At 44.8% G+C, this 17,780-nt stretch overlaps 1 protein-coding gene across 2 annotated transcripts; it reads right to left on the bottom strand.

Moving 5' to 3' along the window:
- Positions 1 to 7,580: 7,580 nt before the first annotated feature.
- LOC148088329 (E3 ubiquitin-protein ligase CHFR-like) lies at positions 7,581 to 17,780 on the bottom strand. Of its 2 annotated transcripts, XM_087796569.1 has the most exons (10): positions 14,845 to 15,489; positions 14,186 to 14,571; positions 10,426 to 10,522; positions 9,377 to 9,486; positions 9,231 to 9,287; positions 8,940 to 9,026; positions 8,429 to 8,528; positions 8,195 to 8,349; positions 7,743 to 7,785; positions 7,581 to 7,658 (listed from the first exon to the last, which is right to left on the bottom strand). In XM_087796569.1, exons 4-10 carry the CDS (start codon positions 9,456 to 9,458, stop codon positions 7,652 to 7,654), a joined length of 531 nt encoding a protein of 176 aa, XP_087652695.1. In that variant the 5' UTR covers positions 9,459 to 9,486; positions 10,426 to 10,522; positions 14,186 to 14,571; positions 14,845 to 15,489; the 3' UTR covers positions 7,581 to 7,651. The 2 variants fall into 2 exon arrangements, with proteins under 2 accessions (XP_087652695.1, XP_087652694.1); XM_087796568.1 differs by lacking the exons at positions 14,186 to 14,571; positions 14,845 to 15,489 and adding an exon at positions 17,597 to 17,780.

Below are 17,780 nucleotides of genomic sequence, written 5' to 3'. Positions count from 1 at the left end.
GTCCTAGGACATGCCTTTGATCCAAACACCTACGCATCAAAGGCACATTGACGTCACAAGGTACGCACGTCACGAGATTCTAGAACATCAGGAGCGCGAGCCGAACATTCAAATGTTGAAGGCGGGAACTAATAAAAATGAGTTGTTTTCTGAGCTACAGTGTTGTGTTTGTACACAACTTTTCAAAACGTATAATGCTATAGTATTTAAGTAGTATTTTACTATTAATGGCAGTTAAAAAGTTAACACATTAATAGTGGAGGAAGCAGCAGATTTACCGGTGAGCATGTGTGTAGTCCTGGTGAACATGTGTGTAGTCCTGGTGAGCATGTGTGTAGTCCTGGTGAACATGTGTGTAGTCCTGGTGAACATGTGTGTAGTCCTGGTGAGCATGTGTGTAGTCCTGGTGAACATGTGTGTTGTGTTCACAAGTTCTCCTCGTGTTATCGCTTCTCTGTGTGTTGTCATGTTGGAGACGCTCAGCTGGCGGAGGCCTCTGTCAACGGCGCACTTACTGACATCCAGAGGCGAGAAGCGGAACTACAACAGTTAAAAGTGATAGAATGGAAACAGTAGCAGAAAATCCATCCTAATGTCCTAATGTATCGTGGTAAATGCAACAAAAACAGTTACTGGCGGTTTTTATTAAGTAATCACTCAGTTTATTAAGTTAATTCATATATTATATTACCTTTACAATACATGTGTAGGATCATTTTATGAACTTATTAAGTAAGTCATTAATTGTTAATTGTAAAGCTCCTTTCTCAGACCAGGGTCCTTAGCACTTAAGCAATCAAAATCAATAAACTAAGTTAAAATACATGCTTTAAAAGGTCAAGAAAACATAGAGACAAACACAGAAACTTAGTGCAATACACATTTTATTGCAATACATATATTAAAAATAAAAAATATCAACAATAAAAAATTACAAATGTAAACAGCTTCTGGTCAGCAGGCCCCAATGGTCCCTCCGTAGATGGTGGAGAGGATGGAGGGAGGAGAGACAACCTTCTCATCCGTCGCAGGAAGTGCAGGCGCTGCTGGGCTTTCTTCACCAGGGAGGTGATGTGAAGTGAAAATAACATACCTTTCTCTTCCCCCATTCCATTCGGCTAAATATCCTGGAAGTTGATCATCTCAGTCCTCATGAATGAAGGGCCATATGTAATTGGCCCTAAAAAAAGAAATCACTATATTTAGGGCTTCACATCATCAGAATCAAAAGAGCAAATTCACAGTTGGAACAGCAAAAAGTAGAATAGGAGTGAAAGTGGGAGACACATATGGAATTCTATTTAATCTGTAGTAGGGAACACAGCCTCAACTACACATCTCAAATATGCGGAGACACATGAAGATGATCAAATCAATGACTCACCTTGGCTCTCTGGGAGGACATCGAAATTTTCCACGATGTAGAACACAAAAGAAACATCTACAAGATGAAAAGAAATGACATGGTTCATCATTATTGTCGTCCTCAACACTGGAGTGTAGAAAAGCTGCAGAATTTTCAACTTACTCAGCTCTGGCCGATTGGGTCTGTAGGAGAAATGGATGATGTCTCCATGCATGATGACAAATCCTTGTCTCTTCAGCTTCATCCTGTTATTAATCACTGTGCCATAAGTACTGCAACGGAAAAGTAAATGTTAGTATCACATGATCATCTGAACCACAAGCAACTGAGCCGCAGAGGCTGAACAGCTTAGTCAATTGTTTGCTAGAAATCAAACAATGGTTGAGTGAAAACACTTTGCAGCTAAATGTGGACAAAACTGAAACTCTGGTTATTGCTTGTGATGATAAGGATCCAGGGTTGAGTCAATACTTGGGTGACTTAGGTCAGTCTGTCAAACTGAGCCTTAGAAATCTGGGTGCTTTATTTAACAGAGTCATGTCTCTAGTTCAACACTTCAGAAAACTGACCAGAAACTGTTTCCTTCAACTGAGAAAAATCTCTAAACTTCGGAAAATGTTGTCACAATAGATCTGGAGTTTGTAATTCATGCGTTTGTGTTTTCTCGTCTGGACTATTGTAACACTTTATTTTGTGTCTAAACAAGAAGGAGCTGTCTCGCCTGCAGTTAATACAGAACTATGCAGCGAGAATTCTGACCAGGTCTGGTAGAAGAACTCACATTACTCCGATCCTTAAAACTCTTCACTGGCTGCCAGTTTCTTTCAGGACTAACTTTAAAATTCTGTTTCTTTATTTCAGATCTATTCATGGTCAGGCTCCTCTTTACACCCCAGCTCGGGCTATTAGGTCTGTGGATCAGAATCTACTGATGGTTCCTTGCACACAGTTCAGGACCAGAGGAGAGAAATCCTTTCAGGCAACAAGCTCCTAAGCTTTGGAACAATCTTTCTCTCTCTCTGCACTTGATGGATCTACTGACTCGTTCAAGAAACATCTTAAGACAATTTTATTCGTGCAGGCTTTTCCTTGTTTCTCTGAGACTCCTGTGTTTGTCTCGTGGTGTCTTTACCTTTTAAGCATATAGTTTATCGGCTATTGTTTTAATTGTCTAAGCACTTTGTGCCCCTAGTCTAGAAAAGCGCTCAACAAATATTACTTACTTACTTAATTACATACATTCAGTGCATGTTAGTACCTTGTATCCTCAAGAAAGCCGCCACTTGAATTGATGAGCGTGATCCTGCAGTATCTTCCGGACACATGTTTGTTGCCAGTGAGTTGCAGTGTACACCCTGTATAGAAAAAAAAGAATGCGTTTATTTAATATTTCAACCTGTGTACGGCATAAGTGTGACTTGTGATAACAGATCAACCAAATTAATTACAAAGATACGTTTAAAAACGTTTAATTCTCAATTAAAAGCTTGGAAAACTCACAGGGTAAAGTTGTGAGATCTAGATCTAAAACATCTGATGGTGAAGCCAGAGGGAAGAAGGAGTTTCATTTGCTTGTACAACGAATGTTGATTTTCACATTCTGTAGAAACTTCAGTTACTTTTAAAAACTTTAAATTCTAGTGATTTGATAATATCATAAAAAATATTATTTTAAGCCCAAAACGTCCCCATGAGGTGAGACAGATCCCTGCTGTGCCTCGACGTTGTATAAAATGTATTAGAAATAAGTTTGTATAGTCCAAGAAAGTTGTGCTGAGGAACAGCAACGGTCACACGTCACGTGACGCAGTTTTTAAGGGATCAAATAAAAAACACAAATCTGGTTTAAATATTTTATATTTTTAAAATATCAAAAGAGTCTAGAGTAATACTGAAAATATACCTTTAACCCAGATCAGTGAAAAAATATGAAGTATTTCAATTTGTCTTTTTTCGTTGCTACGACGATGAAGGTAGACTCCATAACGGCCGAATCAACTTCCGGACTACAACAGATGCAGACGAACTAAGTTTTGAACTTTTTCAAACCCCCGGTAGATGAACCTCTGAGAGTCAATAACGTATTTGTTGCAGTCTGGTTGCTAACGGCTGTTAGCTTGGCTAACGCTCGCAGTTGTCGAAGTTCGATATTTGATCGATTGCAGCAGATTGTATCCATTTGTTACAGTTTGGACTATATTTAACAATAAAGTGAGAGGAAAACCAAAATAAATGTTTTTTTAACATGCTTTTTATAGATGCATATTTATGCTAAGTTGAACTATATTCCTGTATCCATCAGACGTGCTACGGTTGCCAGGCTACTGATGCTAGCTAGGTGGTAAAAGAATAACGAACTTTTAAGTTTGCGAATTTATCTTAACTTTACACATTTTTACCAAACTTAATGATGTTTCATGCAAAAAAACATGAAACAAGACCAGACATAAGCTTATAACGGCTGATATTGTGTTCTTACGACAGAACAATTCTCGTAGGGAAATATATGTCTATTTTTTTTTTAATACAAAATCCATACACAAAAAGCTACTTAATGTTCCGCGCAACCGATACACATTTATAAAATAATGGTTAAAATGAACTCACCAGTTCTTCTGCCAACAGTGCAGCCGCCGAGGAAGTACAGCGACCCGCTTCCGTGGCTGTCCGACCTCACCAGCACTCCCACGGGTCCCCTTGGATCCTCCATGTGAATATAGTTGACACGCTCAGGATGAGAAACACGAACTTGAAGAAGGTCAGGTGAGAGTGAGGGGTACCTGTCGATGGGTTCAGGTCCTAGGACATGCCTTTGATCCAAACACCTACGCATCAAAGGCACATTGACGTCACAAGGTACGCACGTCACGAGATTCTAGAACATCAAGAGCGCGAGCCGAACATTCAAATGTTGAAGGCGGGAACTAATAAAAATGAGTTGTTTTCTGAGCTACAGTGTTGTGTTTGTACACAACTTTTCAAAACGTATAATGCTATAGTATTTAAGTAGTATTTTACTATTAATGGCATCAAAAAGTTAACACATTAATAGTGGATAAAGCAGCAGATTTACCGGTGAGGATGTGTGTAGTCCTGGTGAACATGTGTGTAGTCCTGGTGAGCATGTGTGTAGTCCTAGTGAACATGTGTGTAGTCCTGGTGAACATGTGTGTAGTCCTGGTGAGCATGTGTGTAGTCCTGGTGAACATGTGTGTAGTCCTGGTGAACATGTGTTATCGTTTCTCTGTGTGTTGTCATGTTGGAGACGCTCAGCTGGCGGAGGCCTCTGTCAACGGCGCACTTACTGACATCCACAGTTAGAAGTGATAGAATGGAAACACAGTAGCAGAAAATCCATCCTAATGTCCTAATGTATCGTGGTAAATGCAACAAAACCAGTAACTGGCGGTTTTTATTAAGAAATTACTTAGTTTTTTAGTACATTAACTTTACGTGTGTAGAATCATTTTATTAACTTAGTAAGTAAGTTGTTAATTGTTATTTGTAAAACCCCTTTCTCAGACCAGGGTCCTTAGCACTTAAGCCACCAAAATCAATAAACTCAGTTAAAAAACATGCTATAAAAGGTCAAGAAAACATAGAGACAAACACAGTAACACGTTTTTTGCTGTTATATTGCTTTCCTCACCAGGACTTCAAAACATTTCTGCTCTATTACTAGCAAGATTAAACTCAATATATATATTTATTCTTCCCACATTGGGGAAATGTAGGTTGCCTCAGAAACTTTCAAAACAAGTATTGTTATAAATACACATTTTATTGCAATACATATATTAAAAATAAAAAATAACAACAATAAAAAATTACAAATGTAAACAGCTGCTGATCAGCAGGCTCTCAATGGTCCCTCTGTAGATGGTGGAGAGGATGGAGGGAGGCGAGACAACCTTCTCATCCGTCGCAGGAAGTGCTGGTGCTGCTGGGCTTTCTTCACCAGGGAGGTGGTGTGAAGTGTCCAGCTGAGGTCCTCTGTGATGTGCACCCCGAGTAACTTGGTGCTGCTGACGACCTACACCGTTGTGCCGTTGATGAGGAGTGGTGTGTGGCTGGGTCGGGATCTTCTGAAGTCGATGATGATCTCTTTAGTCCTGTCGACATTCAGGAGCAGGTGGTTCACCTCACACCAGTCCACTGAATATTGCTTCTCCTCTCTGTAGGCCAGTTCGCTGTCGTCCTGAACGAGGCCTACGACTGTCATCAGCATATTATCATGATGTGGTTGGTATTAAATGTAACTGGTCACAGAAGCAGCAAACTCCTCCACATCTGTGCTCCTGGAAATAAAGAGAAGATAGATTATGTAAAACACACACAAACAAAACACCTTGATTGTTCATCTGCCGTCTGTGATGTCACTTGTAACAAGTACAAAAGCATAAATGATTCCTATTGTTTAATGAATTATTCTCTTAAAATCTACAAATGGACATTGATCAATGTCAAGACAATATGTAAGGTTCATATTGATGATATAAATTAGTACATTTTGTGATTTCTCTAGTGGGATGTCTTTTGTGAAGCTTCATCAAAGTGACACCATCTAATATGTGTATAAATTGTTAATAATAAAATTAAAACATGCATTGAATTCATATATTTTCCTAACTCATTCAACTTTTTTGAAAGCTCATGAAAAGTAAGAGTGTTGTTATTAAAAGAGCTCAGTAGGTGGCGCTCTCAATTCTTCGTCTCATCGCTAAAGATTTTAGAGCTGAGAGCGCCATCTTGTGGCCTTTGAAAATAAGCATCATGAACCATCAGCTGTTTCTGCAGGTTTGTCTAGTCGATCATATAATCTACAGACCGGAAAACTGTTAATGCTGATTATCTATCTGTCAAGTTTCTTATCTCTATCTTAACTTAAAGATGCTGCTATGAAGACTTACTTGTGAAAGGCAGCAGGTCTAAGGGAAGTTTGGGATTTTCTTCACATATTGTTCGACCATCTGCTCCAAGACGTCCATGGCACAGTGTTTGCACATCAGGCCCTCTGGAGTGATACCTTCGTCTGAGCAAAACAAACATGTTACAAACAAGGCAATATTTTATTTTGCCACCAAAGCTGATCGGAATATTCACCCGCGAGCTCGTACTGTCCCTGCTCCACTTGATGACACACGTCCCTCACGATGTCTCTCCAAGTCAAGGATCGAGCGCACAGGTGGGCCTACAGACGGAAAAACAAAATTTAGTTGTAAGTCTTTGAAGTAACACAACAACAATTCTCTTAAGATATAAGGGAACACAATGGAAGTTTCACAGAACAGTTCCAGAGAGTTTATTGAAAACTTCCTTATGTGTAGTTTAATGAAAAGCTAAGGTCCAGCTCACCTGCAGCACCTGAGAACCTTCAACATCCAGAAAACTCCGGTAACAGTCCTCTTCCAAATCCAGCTCTGAAAAACAATTGGAAAATTCAACTTGAATAAATCCGTGTCATTTATTTGCATTTGTAGAAATAACAATATAGAAAAACTGCTTCTAAATCTATCAATTTATCAATAAATATATCTTTAATGTGTCGTTAAAGGAGTTTTTATCGAGTCAAAATTGAACTTTATTTAACTAATGGCCGTACTACACCATTTACCACTTTCCATATTTCACCATTATTTTACCCATGTTTTTTCCATCATATTTAAAATAACAATGAGCAGTTGGTCAGAGACGAGCCTGTATCTTGTAGATGCAGAAAATTGACGGCGAAATTACAGCGTTGCTGTTACACTATCCAACACTGGAAGGATAAACACTATTTTAATTTCTACAGTTTTGATCTTTTTCTAACCAAAATTAAATGTTATAATTATTCCCCTCACAGTAAATCATAGCATATGATGCTGTTGTAGATTAAACTGAGATACGTACCAGTGAAAGGACGCAGACAGTTCCAGCAATCACGGACACAGAAGGTCATTTCGCAGCAAACACCTGTCAAGGTAAAGACGTTATTAGCATCACCTACAACTAATATAATGACTCAATCCAATGATGGAAAATCATACTTAAAAACAAGCAATGATCTCAAAGCATATTTCTTATCGTTTTGTCAAATCAACCAAAAGAAAAATCATTTCCAAACCTATCAGACCAACAGTCGGTACAGAATTGATCTGTGGCCAAATGTACTATCACAGTTACTGTATGTATCCCAAATGTTGTGTGGACTCACAAGAGTTAGAAGATGGCTCTTCTTGTTCGGTCTCCATTCTGCTGTATGGTGAAACCATGATCCAACAGCAATGGCACGGAACATGGTGTTCAGCGTCTGCATTCAGAGAGTAGGGAGGTTAAAAAAAACTGAGCACAGGAGATGAATTGGAATCAATGACGGTTCAAGTCAATCTGTTACCTGGGGACAGCAGTGGATTCTGAGGAGGAGCTGAGCTTCTTCTCTGGAAGTTCACAGGAATAATAAAATTGTTATGTGATGTTTTCCATATCAAGTTACACAATTACATTACTTCAGAGGACAAAAAATAATAAATAAAGATGTATCAACTAATAACGGACAATAACAACTTTTTAATGAAACACTAACAGTCCATTACTAGAACTTACATTATCGTGATTTGTTTAACTTGCATAAAACTAGTCATATTTACTGTAGCTTGACTAGAAGAGATTAATATGTACTTTTAGTCGACTGGCTGAATAAGGATATCGTTAAATTAACAAAATGTTCTACATCATTATTAATTTGATTATATTGGGATCTTAACAAGTGACAATTTTTGGAGGAAACCAAAAAATTGAAACCCTAATCTTATGATGTCCACACACTTGTTTGATTTGGATCATTACCTGGGTGCTGCACGTAGTAGGCTTCCACCAGGTTGTTGAGGATGTAGTTTCTGTTGATCCTCTCAACAGGGCAGCGGCAAGTGGGGCAAGAATCGGATTGTTCCATCCACTGTACGGCGCAGGAGGCACAGAAGCTGTGCATGCAGGGCTGTAGACTGTAATGAAAAAAAACACACGTTACCAAACGATACATCGTAACTGTTGGGATTTTAAGAAAGTAACTTCCAATCTTACCTGACACAGTCCGAGACCATTTCCTGGCAGATTACACACACCAGCATTTCCTCGATTGCCTGTGTCAATGGTGGTGTAGGCTTGGCCATTGCTTGCTTATCTTAAAAACAAAATCAGGAAATAAACTTTTAAACAAAACTAAAGTTTCAACAGAATAGTTTAAAACATTACATTAGAGCAGAGAGTGACATTTAGTGGATTCCTTCATGAAGCTTCAACCACCCATTATTATATTAATCATAAAATATTATGAATAGTTGTTGCTATTATACACTTAATATATATATATAGACATGTGATATTTAATTTCACTTGCATGCATCATCTTATCTTAAAGAAAATCACAATTTGTCGTGCCTCCTTCCAGAAAGAAAGCAGATTCAACTTCTGACCAATCACACAACAATCATTGCGGTGAATAAAAAAGTGTAATAAGTCAGTTTAACACAACTTAAGACGGACTGTGTTGACTTAAATATTACTTTTTCATGTGTGCATGAAAATAACATACCGTTCTCTTCCCCCATTCCATTCGGCTGAATATCCTCGAAGTTGATCATCTCCGTCCTCATGAATGAAGGGCCATATGTGATTGGTCCTATAAAAAGAAATCACAATATTTAGGGTTTCACATCATCAGAATCAAAAGTGCAAATTCACAGTTGGAACAGCAAAAAGTAGAAAAGGAGCGGAATTGGGAGACACATATGGAATTCTATTTAATCTGTAGTAGGGAACACAGACTCAACTACACATCTCAAATATGCGGAGACACACGAAGATGATCAAATCAATGACTCACCTTGGCTCTCTGGGAGGACATCGAAATTTTCCTTGATGTAGAACACAAAAGAAACATCTACAAGATGAAAAGAAATGACATGGTTCATCATTATTGTCGTCCTCAACACTTGGGAGTGTAGACAAGCTGCAGAATTTTCAACTTACTCAGCTCTGGCCGATTGGGTCTGTAGGAGAAATGGATGATGTCTCCATGCATTATGACGAATCCTTGTCTCTTCAGCGTCATCCTGTTATTGATCACTGTGCCATAAGTACTGCAACGGAAAAGTAAATGTTAGAAATCAAACAATGGCCGAGTGAAAACACTTTCCAGCTAAATGTGGACAAAACTGAAACTTTTGTTATTGCTCCTGATAATAAGGTTCCAGGGTTGAGTCAGTACTTGGGGGACTTAGGTCAGTCTGTCAAACTGAGCCTTATAAATCTGGGTGTTGTATTTAACAGAGACATTTCTCTAGTTCAACACTGCAGAAAACTGCCCAGAAACTGTTTCCTTCAATTGAGAAAAATCTCTAAATTTAGGAAAATGTTGTGACAATAGATCTGGAGCTTGTAATCCATGTGTTTGTGTTTTCTTGTTTAGACTATTGCAACAGTTTGTTTTCATGTCTTAACAAGAAGGATCTTTCTCGCCTACAGTTAATACAAAACTATGCAACGAGAATTCTGACCAGGTCTGGTAGAAGAACTCACATTACTCCGATCCTTAAAACTCTTCACTGGCTGCCAGTTTCTTTCAGGACTAACTTTAAAATTCTGGTTCTTACTTTCAGATCTATTCATGGTCAGGCTTCTCCTTACATCACTGATCTGATCCAGATTTACACCCCAGCTCGGGCTCTTAGGTCTGTGGATCACAATCTACAGATGGTTCGTCACACACAGTTCAGGACCAGAGGAGAGAAATCCTTTCAGGCAACAAGCTCCTAAGCTTTGGAACAATCTTTCTCTCTCTCTGCACTTGATGGATCTACTGACTCATTCAAGAAACATCTTAAGACAATTTTATTTGTGCAGGCTTTTCCTTGTTTCTCTGAGACTCCTGTGTTTGTCTCGTGGTGTCTTTACATTTTAAGCATATAGTTCATCGGCAATTGTTTTAATTGTCTAACGCTCTGTGCCCCTGGTCTAGAAAAGCGCTCTACAAATATTACTTACTTACTTAATTACATACATTCAGAGCATGTTAGTACCTTGTATCCTCAAGAAAGCCGCCACTTGAATTGATGAGCGTGATCCTGCAGTGTCTTCCGGACACATAATTGTTGCCAGTGAGTTGCAGTGTACACCCTGTATAGAAAAAAAAGAATGCGTTTATTTAATATTTCAACCAGTCTAGGCATAAGTGTTACTTGTGATAACAGATCAACCAAATTAATTACAAAGATACGTTTAAAAACGTTGAATTCTCAATTAAAAGCTCGGAAAACCCCTGAGTTATCTATCATAACCTCAGGTTCTACGAGTTGGTGCGAAGCCCTCCAACGGCTTCGCTATGGGTTTACCCCGAGGCACCGCCTCGTCTCTGAGAAAGCTTAATGAACTCGCCACCCAGCAGGGGGCAGTCCCTTCCTATAAAGGTGGGAAGCACCCGCCGCACTTTCTCCAACTGAAAACTCAGCGAGAAGGGCGGCCGCTGGGCGACGAGGTTGGAGGGCTTCGCACCAACTCGTAGAACCTGAGGTTATGATAGATAACTCAGGGGTTCTACGTCATTGGTGCTCCGCCCTCCAACGGCTTCGCTATGGGTTTACCCAAAAGGCGAAGCCTGACGGGATAAATGTACCCCCAGCTGGACGCCGCTCCTGGAGCAGCATCACTAGGGCCCCGCCGGCCCAGGGTCCAAACCCACTTGAGCCGTGGGCCCTGAGGGGGGCACAACAGCGCTCAAAACAGTATGAGCTACTGATCCCGCCGTTACGTCGAGGAGATAGGCCTTAGCGAAGGTAGACGTGGACGCCCAAGAGGCAGCAGAGCAGATATCCTCTGCTGCCACACCCCGCAAAAGAGCCACTGAGGCTGCCACGCCACGGGTGGAATGTGCCCTCAGACCGCTAGGAGCGGATCCACCCGCTGCTCGGTAGGCCCGGATAATGGCCGATCTCACCCAATGAGAGAACCTCTGGGGGGAGACCGCCTCTCCCCGCCGGCATCTACCGTGGCAGACAAAAAGGGCATCAGAGCGCCTAAACTCGGCCACCCGCCGCAAGTAACAGGCCAACGCCCTCACTGGACACAACAGGTGGAGACGTTCCTGACCCGGGTCCGAGTGAGGCGGCGGGTGAAAGGCCCGCAGCGTGAAGGTCGTCGCCCGGAACAAGGAACTCAGAATCTTCGGGCGGAACGCTGGGTTAGGACGCAAAGACACCGAAGACTCCTCGACGCCAAAGGAAAGACACTCAGGGCTAATGGAGAGGGCACAAAGCTCACTTGCTCTCTTCGTGGTTGTTAGTGCCAGAAGGAGCGATACCTTGAAAGACAAGATATCCAGTGGGACTTGCTCAAGAGGCTCGAAGGTCGGGCCTGTGAGAGAGTCCAGTACCAACTGGAGATCCCACTGAGGGCTGGAAGGCCTTGCAGGAGGTCGAAGCCTGCAGGCACCCCGCAGGAAACGCGCCACCAAGGGGTGGGCGCGAACCGAAGCACCCTCAAAACCGACATGCCTCGTCGTGGAGAACGTCCGGGTCCAAGGTCCCGATCAGCTCGTCCCGTGCAGGAGCCACACCTTGAGAGGCCGGCCCAGCACCGGGGGCGCTGTCAGAGTCCCCCCCGCCTGACACAGGGCAGCGGGGCCCCAAGGGATGGCCCACAAGGCCCCGACCGCCATGCGCACCAGCTCTGGGAACCAGAGCGCCCCCGGGGAGTCTGGTGCCACTAGAATTAACCTCAGCCCCCCCCCCGCCTCGTCCTCCGAATCAAGGGGAGAAGGAGCCGCGGAGGAGGGAAGGCGAACAGCAGACCGACCGGCCAGCTCGAATGGGCTAAAGCGTCCACGCCTAGTGGGGGGCAATCCGAAGCCCTGAGGGAGAACCAAAGAGGGCATTTGAAGTTCTCCTTGCTGGCGAAGAGGTCTGCAACCGGGTGACCGAATCGAGACCAGATCTCGCTTGCCACTGCCTCGGACAGACCCCATTCGCCCTGGACGGCCCCCCTCGACAGTCTGTCCGCTACTGCATTCAGCTCGCCCGGGACGTGCTGGGCTCTGAGCGAAAGCAGGTGACAGTCCGCCCACAGCCAAATCTTCCTTGCCACACTCAGAAGGGCTGGGGATCTGACTCCACCTTGGCGATTTACGTACGCCACGGCGGTGGAGCTGTCTGAAAATACTAGGACGTTGGACCGTGACAGTTGGGGAGAGAGGTGAAGCAGGACATTGTGAATCGCCTTCAGCTCTAGCCAGTTTATGTGTCTGAGCACCGGACTGCTCCAGACCCCACTGGCGTAGGCCTGACCCGAGGTGCCTCCCCAACCTGTCAGGGAAGCGTCTGTAACACTTGAGTGTAACGAAGGACGCAACCCAATGGAACTCTCCGCCTGAGGTTGGCGTGAGAGTTCCAAAACTGGATGTCCTGCAAAACCCGAGAGGGAAGGCGCACTTTCCGACCTCTTTCCCGCTTGAGGTCTAGCTTGAGACGACCAAACCATCTCTGAAGCTCCCTCATGTGCAGCAAGCCCAGCCGAACAACCGTGTGGGCTGCCGCCATGAGCCCCAGGAGGGACATAACAGTGCCTGCTGTTGTCACGTGACACCGAGCTTCCAGCAACTGTGTTGTCAGTCGGAGAATGGGCTGGATACGCACGTCCGGGAGGCGCGCGTATCCTTCCTCCGAGTTCAACAGTACCCCCAGGTAACTAACTGTTGAACTGGAGTCAGAGCGCTCTTGCTGAGGTTCACTGTGAACCCCAGGGTGGCAATATGGCTCAACACCTTCTGTGTGTGAGCGTAACTTCCTGCCTCTGACCTGGCAAGGATCAACCAGTCGTCCAGATAGGTCAAGATCCTTACCCCACTCACTCTCAATGGCTCCACTGCCGCTTCCACACTCTTGGTGAAGGTCCTGGGTGCCAGAGAGTAGCCGAACGGGAGTCGAGTGTATTGAAACACCCGACCCTCGAGGGCGAAACGCAAGTACTTTCGATGTCTCTTGACTATCGGTATGTGAAAGTACGCGTCGGTCAGGTCGATAGATGTCATCCAATCTCCTGGACTTACACCTGAAAGCAGTTCTTGACCGTCAACATGCGAAACGGGCGGGTAGCTATGAACTTGTTCAAATAGCTGAGGTCCAGAATGGGCCTCCAACCCCCGGTCTTCTTCGCCACGAGGAAGTACCGGGAGTAAAACCCTGTCATCATCTCGGCTGCAGGGACCAGTTCTACGACCTCCTTCTGCAGCAGAGTAGACACCTCGTTTCTCAACAGGATAATTTCTCCTGCTCCGCCATACGCGTCCAGAGAATCCCTGAAAACGCGGGGGTTGACGGGCAAAAGTAGCGCATAGCCCCGCCTGATTACTCCCCCCAGCCAAGTGGGTCTTAGAAGTAAAACCAGGCGACTCCAAGCCGAATAATGTTCTGTCAGAACCGCAGCCCTGGCGAACCTTGGGTAGTCCACCGGCCCGCCCCCCAAGGGCGGGCCATAGACGAAAGGGCATCACACAAGCCGCGTCTCTATCTCTTGAATCCACAGAGCATGTACTCGAGTTGGATTCACTAGAACCCCCACTCTCATACATAAACCGGCTCTGTGGGAGAAGCGCGCAAGTGCGCGTGAGACACCTCAGATGCGCGTCGTGCGTGTTCCCTTCCCCCCCCCGGAAGTCTTCCCAACTCCCTGAGCACTTCTTAGTGTCACCGGAGCTGACAAAACCCGCGATGTGGAGGAATGTGCTGGAGAATTAACCCGGAGCTGAAGTGAGTTAGGTCGCGCGCGCGTCGGCACCGCATCACTCACCCGGTCCCGTACATTCTCAAGCTCCGCTGGCGGTCCAGACCTGCTCGTCACTCGTGAGATCCGACCGCCACGCACCTCTCCAGTTGATCGACCAGATGGGGCGGAAGTTCTTCGCCCTCGCCTGGTCTCAGGGCGGCGAGAAAACTCGCGCGTAAAAACACCAGGTTGCGTCAGTTCCATGGCGTTTCTCCGCCGCCAAACGTGACGTCCTCCACGGTGCCAGTGCTTGTAGACAGCGCTGTGGGGGAAGGAACAAACTCCGGTCAACATAGACATGTCTGGACTAGTTCCACTCACCTCCGCTGTCAAGCTCTGTCGGGCACGAGCGCTGGTCGACGCGGAAGTAAACACAGCTGACTCAGCCGGTCTCGCGGACCTCTGCTCGTCTGTAAACAAAACACATGTGGTTGGAGTCTGCCCCTCATTCGTGTGGACAGACTCCGTTATTACAGTCTCGGCATAACCCGGGCGAAGGGGTTTAAACCCTCCTTCGAACTGTGTTCTGAGAGGAAACTCTCGCCGTCTATGAACGGCGGAGCATGTTAGCTTAGCATTAGCGGCGAAAGTCTCTAATGACGCCTGTGAATACGTCACACTCACAGGCGGAGCCACATGCACACTACTAACATCTCTCAGAACGAACCACAGAAACGTCATACGTTCTCTTGTTTTATTCCCGACACATTCCCTTGAATGAATAGGGAGGGGGAGGAGCCCTCGGCCGTCGACTCTGCTGCGGCTGCTGGCTCCCCGGCTCGCGCTGCGGATCTTGGCGACGCTCACTCGTCGCACGCCGCCGCTGTTGCCGATGTTGTTGGTGCTGCTGGGGTGGCTGGTCTCTGGTGACGCTTCCCCCCAGCACCAGATGATGATGCCGACGAACGGGATCTCCGTCTCCGCGTATCCCCGTCGCGCATCGTCATCACGCCAAACGTGACGTCATCCCCAAACGTGACGTCATCCATGGCGCCGGGATTTTCTTGACAACGCTCATCGGCGGTCAAACCCCGTCAGCGCATGTCAACACGGAAGTAAACACAGCTGATCAAGCCGGTCTCGTGGACATTTGCTTATCAGGCCGACGAACGGGATCTTCTCCGCGTATCCCCGTCGCGCCTCGTCATCACGCCCATGCAGGTGATGGCGGAGCTGCGCCGCCTCCTGCCGGGCCATTCCTCTCAATGGTGCGTCCGTTCCATGGCGTTTCTCCGCCAAACGTGACGTCATCCATGACGTTTCTCCGCCAACGTGACGACATCCATGACGTTTCTCCGCCAAACGTGACGTCATCCATGCAACGGGATTTTTTTGACAACGCTCATCGGCGGTCAAACCCCGTCAGCGCATGTCAACACGGAAGTGAAGTAAACACAGCTGATCAAGCCGGTCTCGTGGACATTTGCTTATCTGGAAACAAAGCACATGGTTGAGTCTGCCCTTCATTCGTGTGGACAGACTCCGTTATTACAGTCTCGGCATGACCCGGACGAAGGGGTTTAAAACCTCCTCCGAACTGTGTTCTGAGAGGAAACTCTCGCCGTCTATGAACGGCGGAGCATGTTAGCTTAGCATTAGCGGCGAAAGTCTCTAATGACGCCTGTGAATACGTCACACTCACAGGCGGAGCCACATGCACACTAATACCTCTCAAGTGAACCCGTCGAGTGCGCTGCAGGAGGGCCATGAGACCTGCAAGAGATACTCACCTGATCGCTCTCGCATACCCCATGGTCGACTCCATGCAGCGAGCCAGTCGTCCTCCTCGTCGACATCTGTTCATGACCGATGGACGACTCAGCTCGACTCATCAGGGCCCAACACGTTGGAACGTGAGCTTGTCGAGTGCAGCGCACAGGACTGCCGTGTTGTTTTCTTAAACAACACGGCAGTCCTGTGTTGATCATAATCATGATCTGAGGCGGCGTGGGTCGACAAGCCTCGAACGCTTCCCAACACTGTCAAAAGCCGTGGGAAGCGCTCGGAAGGCCACATAATCATCACGTGTGATTTGGGCCTCTAGGCAAAACGAAGCAGACATGTGTGTCTCCCATCTTCAGGGAGTCTTCGTGCACACATGGTTCACTTCAATATTCATTCGCCATCATTACATTCCACTGTCAGGAGCTTTCTCGCTGAGTTGAAAAAGGAGAAAGTGCGGCGGGTGCTTCCCGCCTTTATAGGAAGGGACTGCCCCCTGCTGGGTGGTGAGTTCATTAAGCTTTCTCAGAGACGAGGCGGTGCCTCGGGGTAAACCCATAGCGAAGCCGTTGGAGGGCGGAGCACCAATGACGTAGAACTCCCAGGGTAAAGTTGTGAGATCTAGATCTAAAACATCTGATGGTGGAGCCAGAGGGAAGCAAGAGTTTAATTTGCTTGTACAACGAATGTTGATTTTCACATTCTGTAGAAACTTCAGTTATTTTTTAAAACTTTAAATTCTAGTGATTTGATAATATCATAAAAATTATTATTACTTTAAGCCCAAAACGTCCCCATGAGGTGAGACAGACCTCTGCTGTGCTTCGCCTTTGTATAAAATGTATTAGAAATAAGTTTGTATAGTCCAAGAAAGTTGTTGATGTGCTGAGGAACAGCAACGGTCACACGTCACGTGACGCAGTTTTTAAGGGATCAATTAAAAAACAAAAATCTGGCGATTTCATATTTTTAAAATATCAAAAGAGTCTAGAGTAATACTGAAAATGTACCTTTAACCCAGATCAGTGAAAAAATATGAAGTATTTCAATTTGTCTTTTTTCGTTGATACGACGATGAAGGTAGACTCCATAACGGCCGAATCAACTTCCGGACTACAACAGATGCAGACAAACTAAGTTTTGAACTTTTTCAAACCCCCGGTAGATGAACCTCTGAGAGTCAATAACGTATTTGTTGCAGTCTGGTTGCTAACGGCTGTTAGCTTGGCTAACGCTCGCAGTTGTCGAAGTTCGATATTTGATCGATTGCAGCAGATTGTATCCATTTGTTACAGTTTGGACTATATTTAACAATAAAGTGAGAGGAAAACCAAAATAAATGTTTTTTTAACGTGCTTTTTATAGATGCATATTTATGCTAAGTTGAGCTATATTCCTGTATCCGTCAGACGTGCTACGGTTGCCAGGCTACTGATGCTAGCTAGGTGGTAAAAGAATAACGAACTTTTAAGTTTGCGAATTTATCTTAACTTTACACATTTTTACCAAACTTAATGATGTTTCATGCAAAAAAACATGAAACAAGACCAGACATAAGCTTATAACGGCTGATATTGTGTTCTTACGACAGAACAATTATCGTAGGGAAATATATGTCTATTTTTTTTTAATACAAAATCCATACACAAAAAGCTACTTAATGTTCCGCGCAACCGATACACATTTATAAAATAATGGTTAAAATGAACTCACCAGTTCTTCTGCCAACAGTGCAGCCGCCGAGGAAGTACAGCGACCCGCTTCCGTGGCCGTCCGACCTCACCAGCACTCCCACGGGTCCCCTTGGATCCTCCATGTGAATATAGTTGACACGCTCAGGATGAGAAACACGAACTTGAAGAAGGTCAGGTGAGAGTGAGGGGTACCTGTCGATGGG

The sequence above is a fragment of the Callionymus lyra genome, chromosome 1 (assembly GCF_982586985.1).
Source record: "Callionymus lyra chromosome 1, fCalLyr1.hap1.1, whole genome shotgun sequence".
Taxonomy (NCBI): domain Eukaryota; kingdom Metazoa; phylum Chordata; class Actinopteri; order Syngnathiformes; family Callionymidae; genus Callionymus; species Callionymus lyra.
This window is presented reverse-complemented; position numbering and strand designations above follow the sequence as displayed.

Coding starts and splice junctions, on each gene's coding strand:
- LOC148088329 (XM_087796568.1), bottom strand. CDS start 17,699: ATGGAGGATCCAAGGGGACCCGTGGGAGTGCTGGTGAGGTCGGACGGC. Junction 10,523..17,596: donor CACTGTTGGCAGAAGAACTG/GTGAGTTCATTT, acceptor TTTTCTATACAG/GGTGTACACTGCAACTCACT. Junction 8,350..8,428: donor ATGGTCTCGGACTGTGTCAG/GTAAGATTGGAA, acceptor TTTTCATTACAG/TCTACAGCCCTGCATGCACA.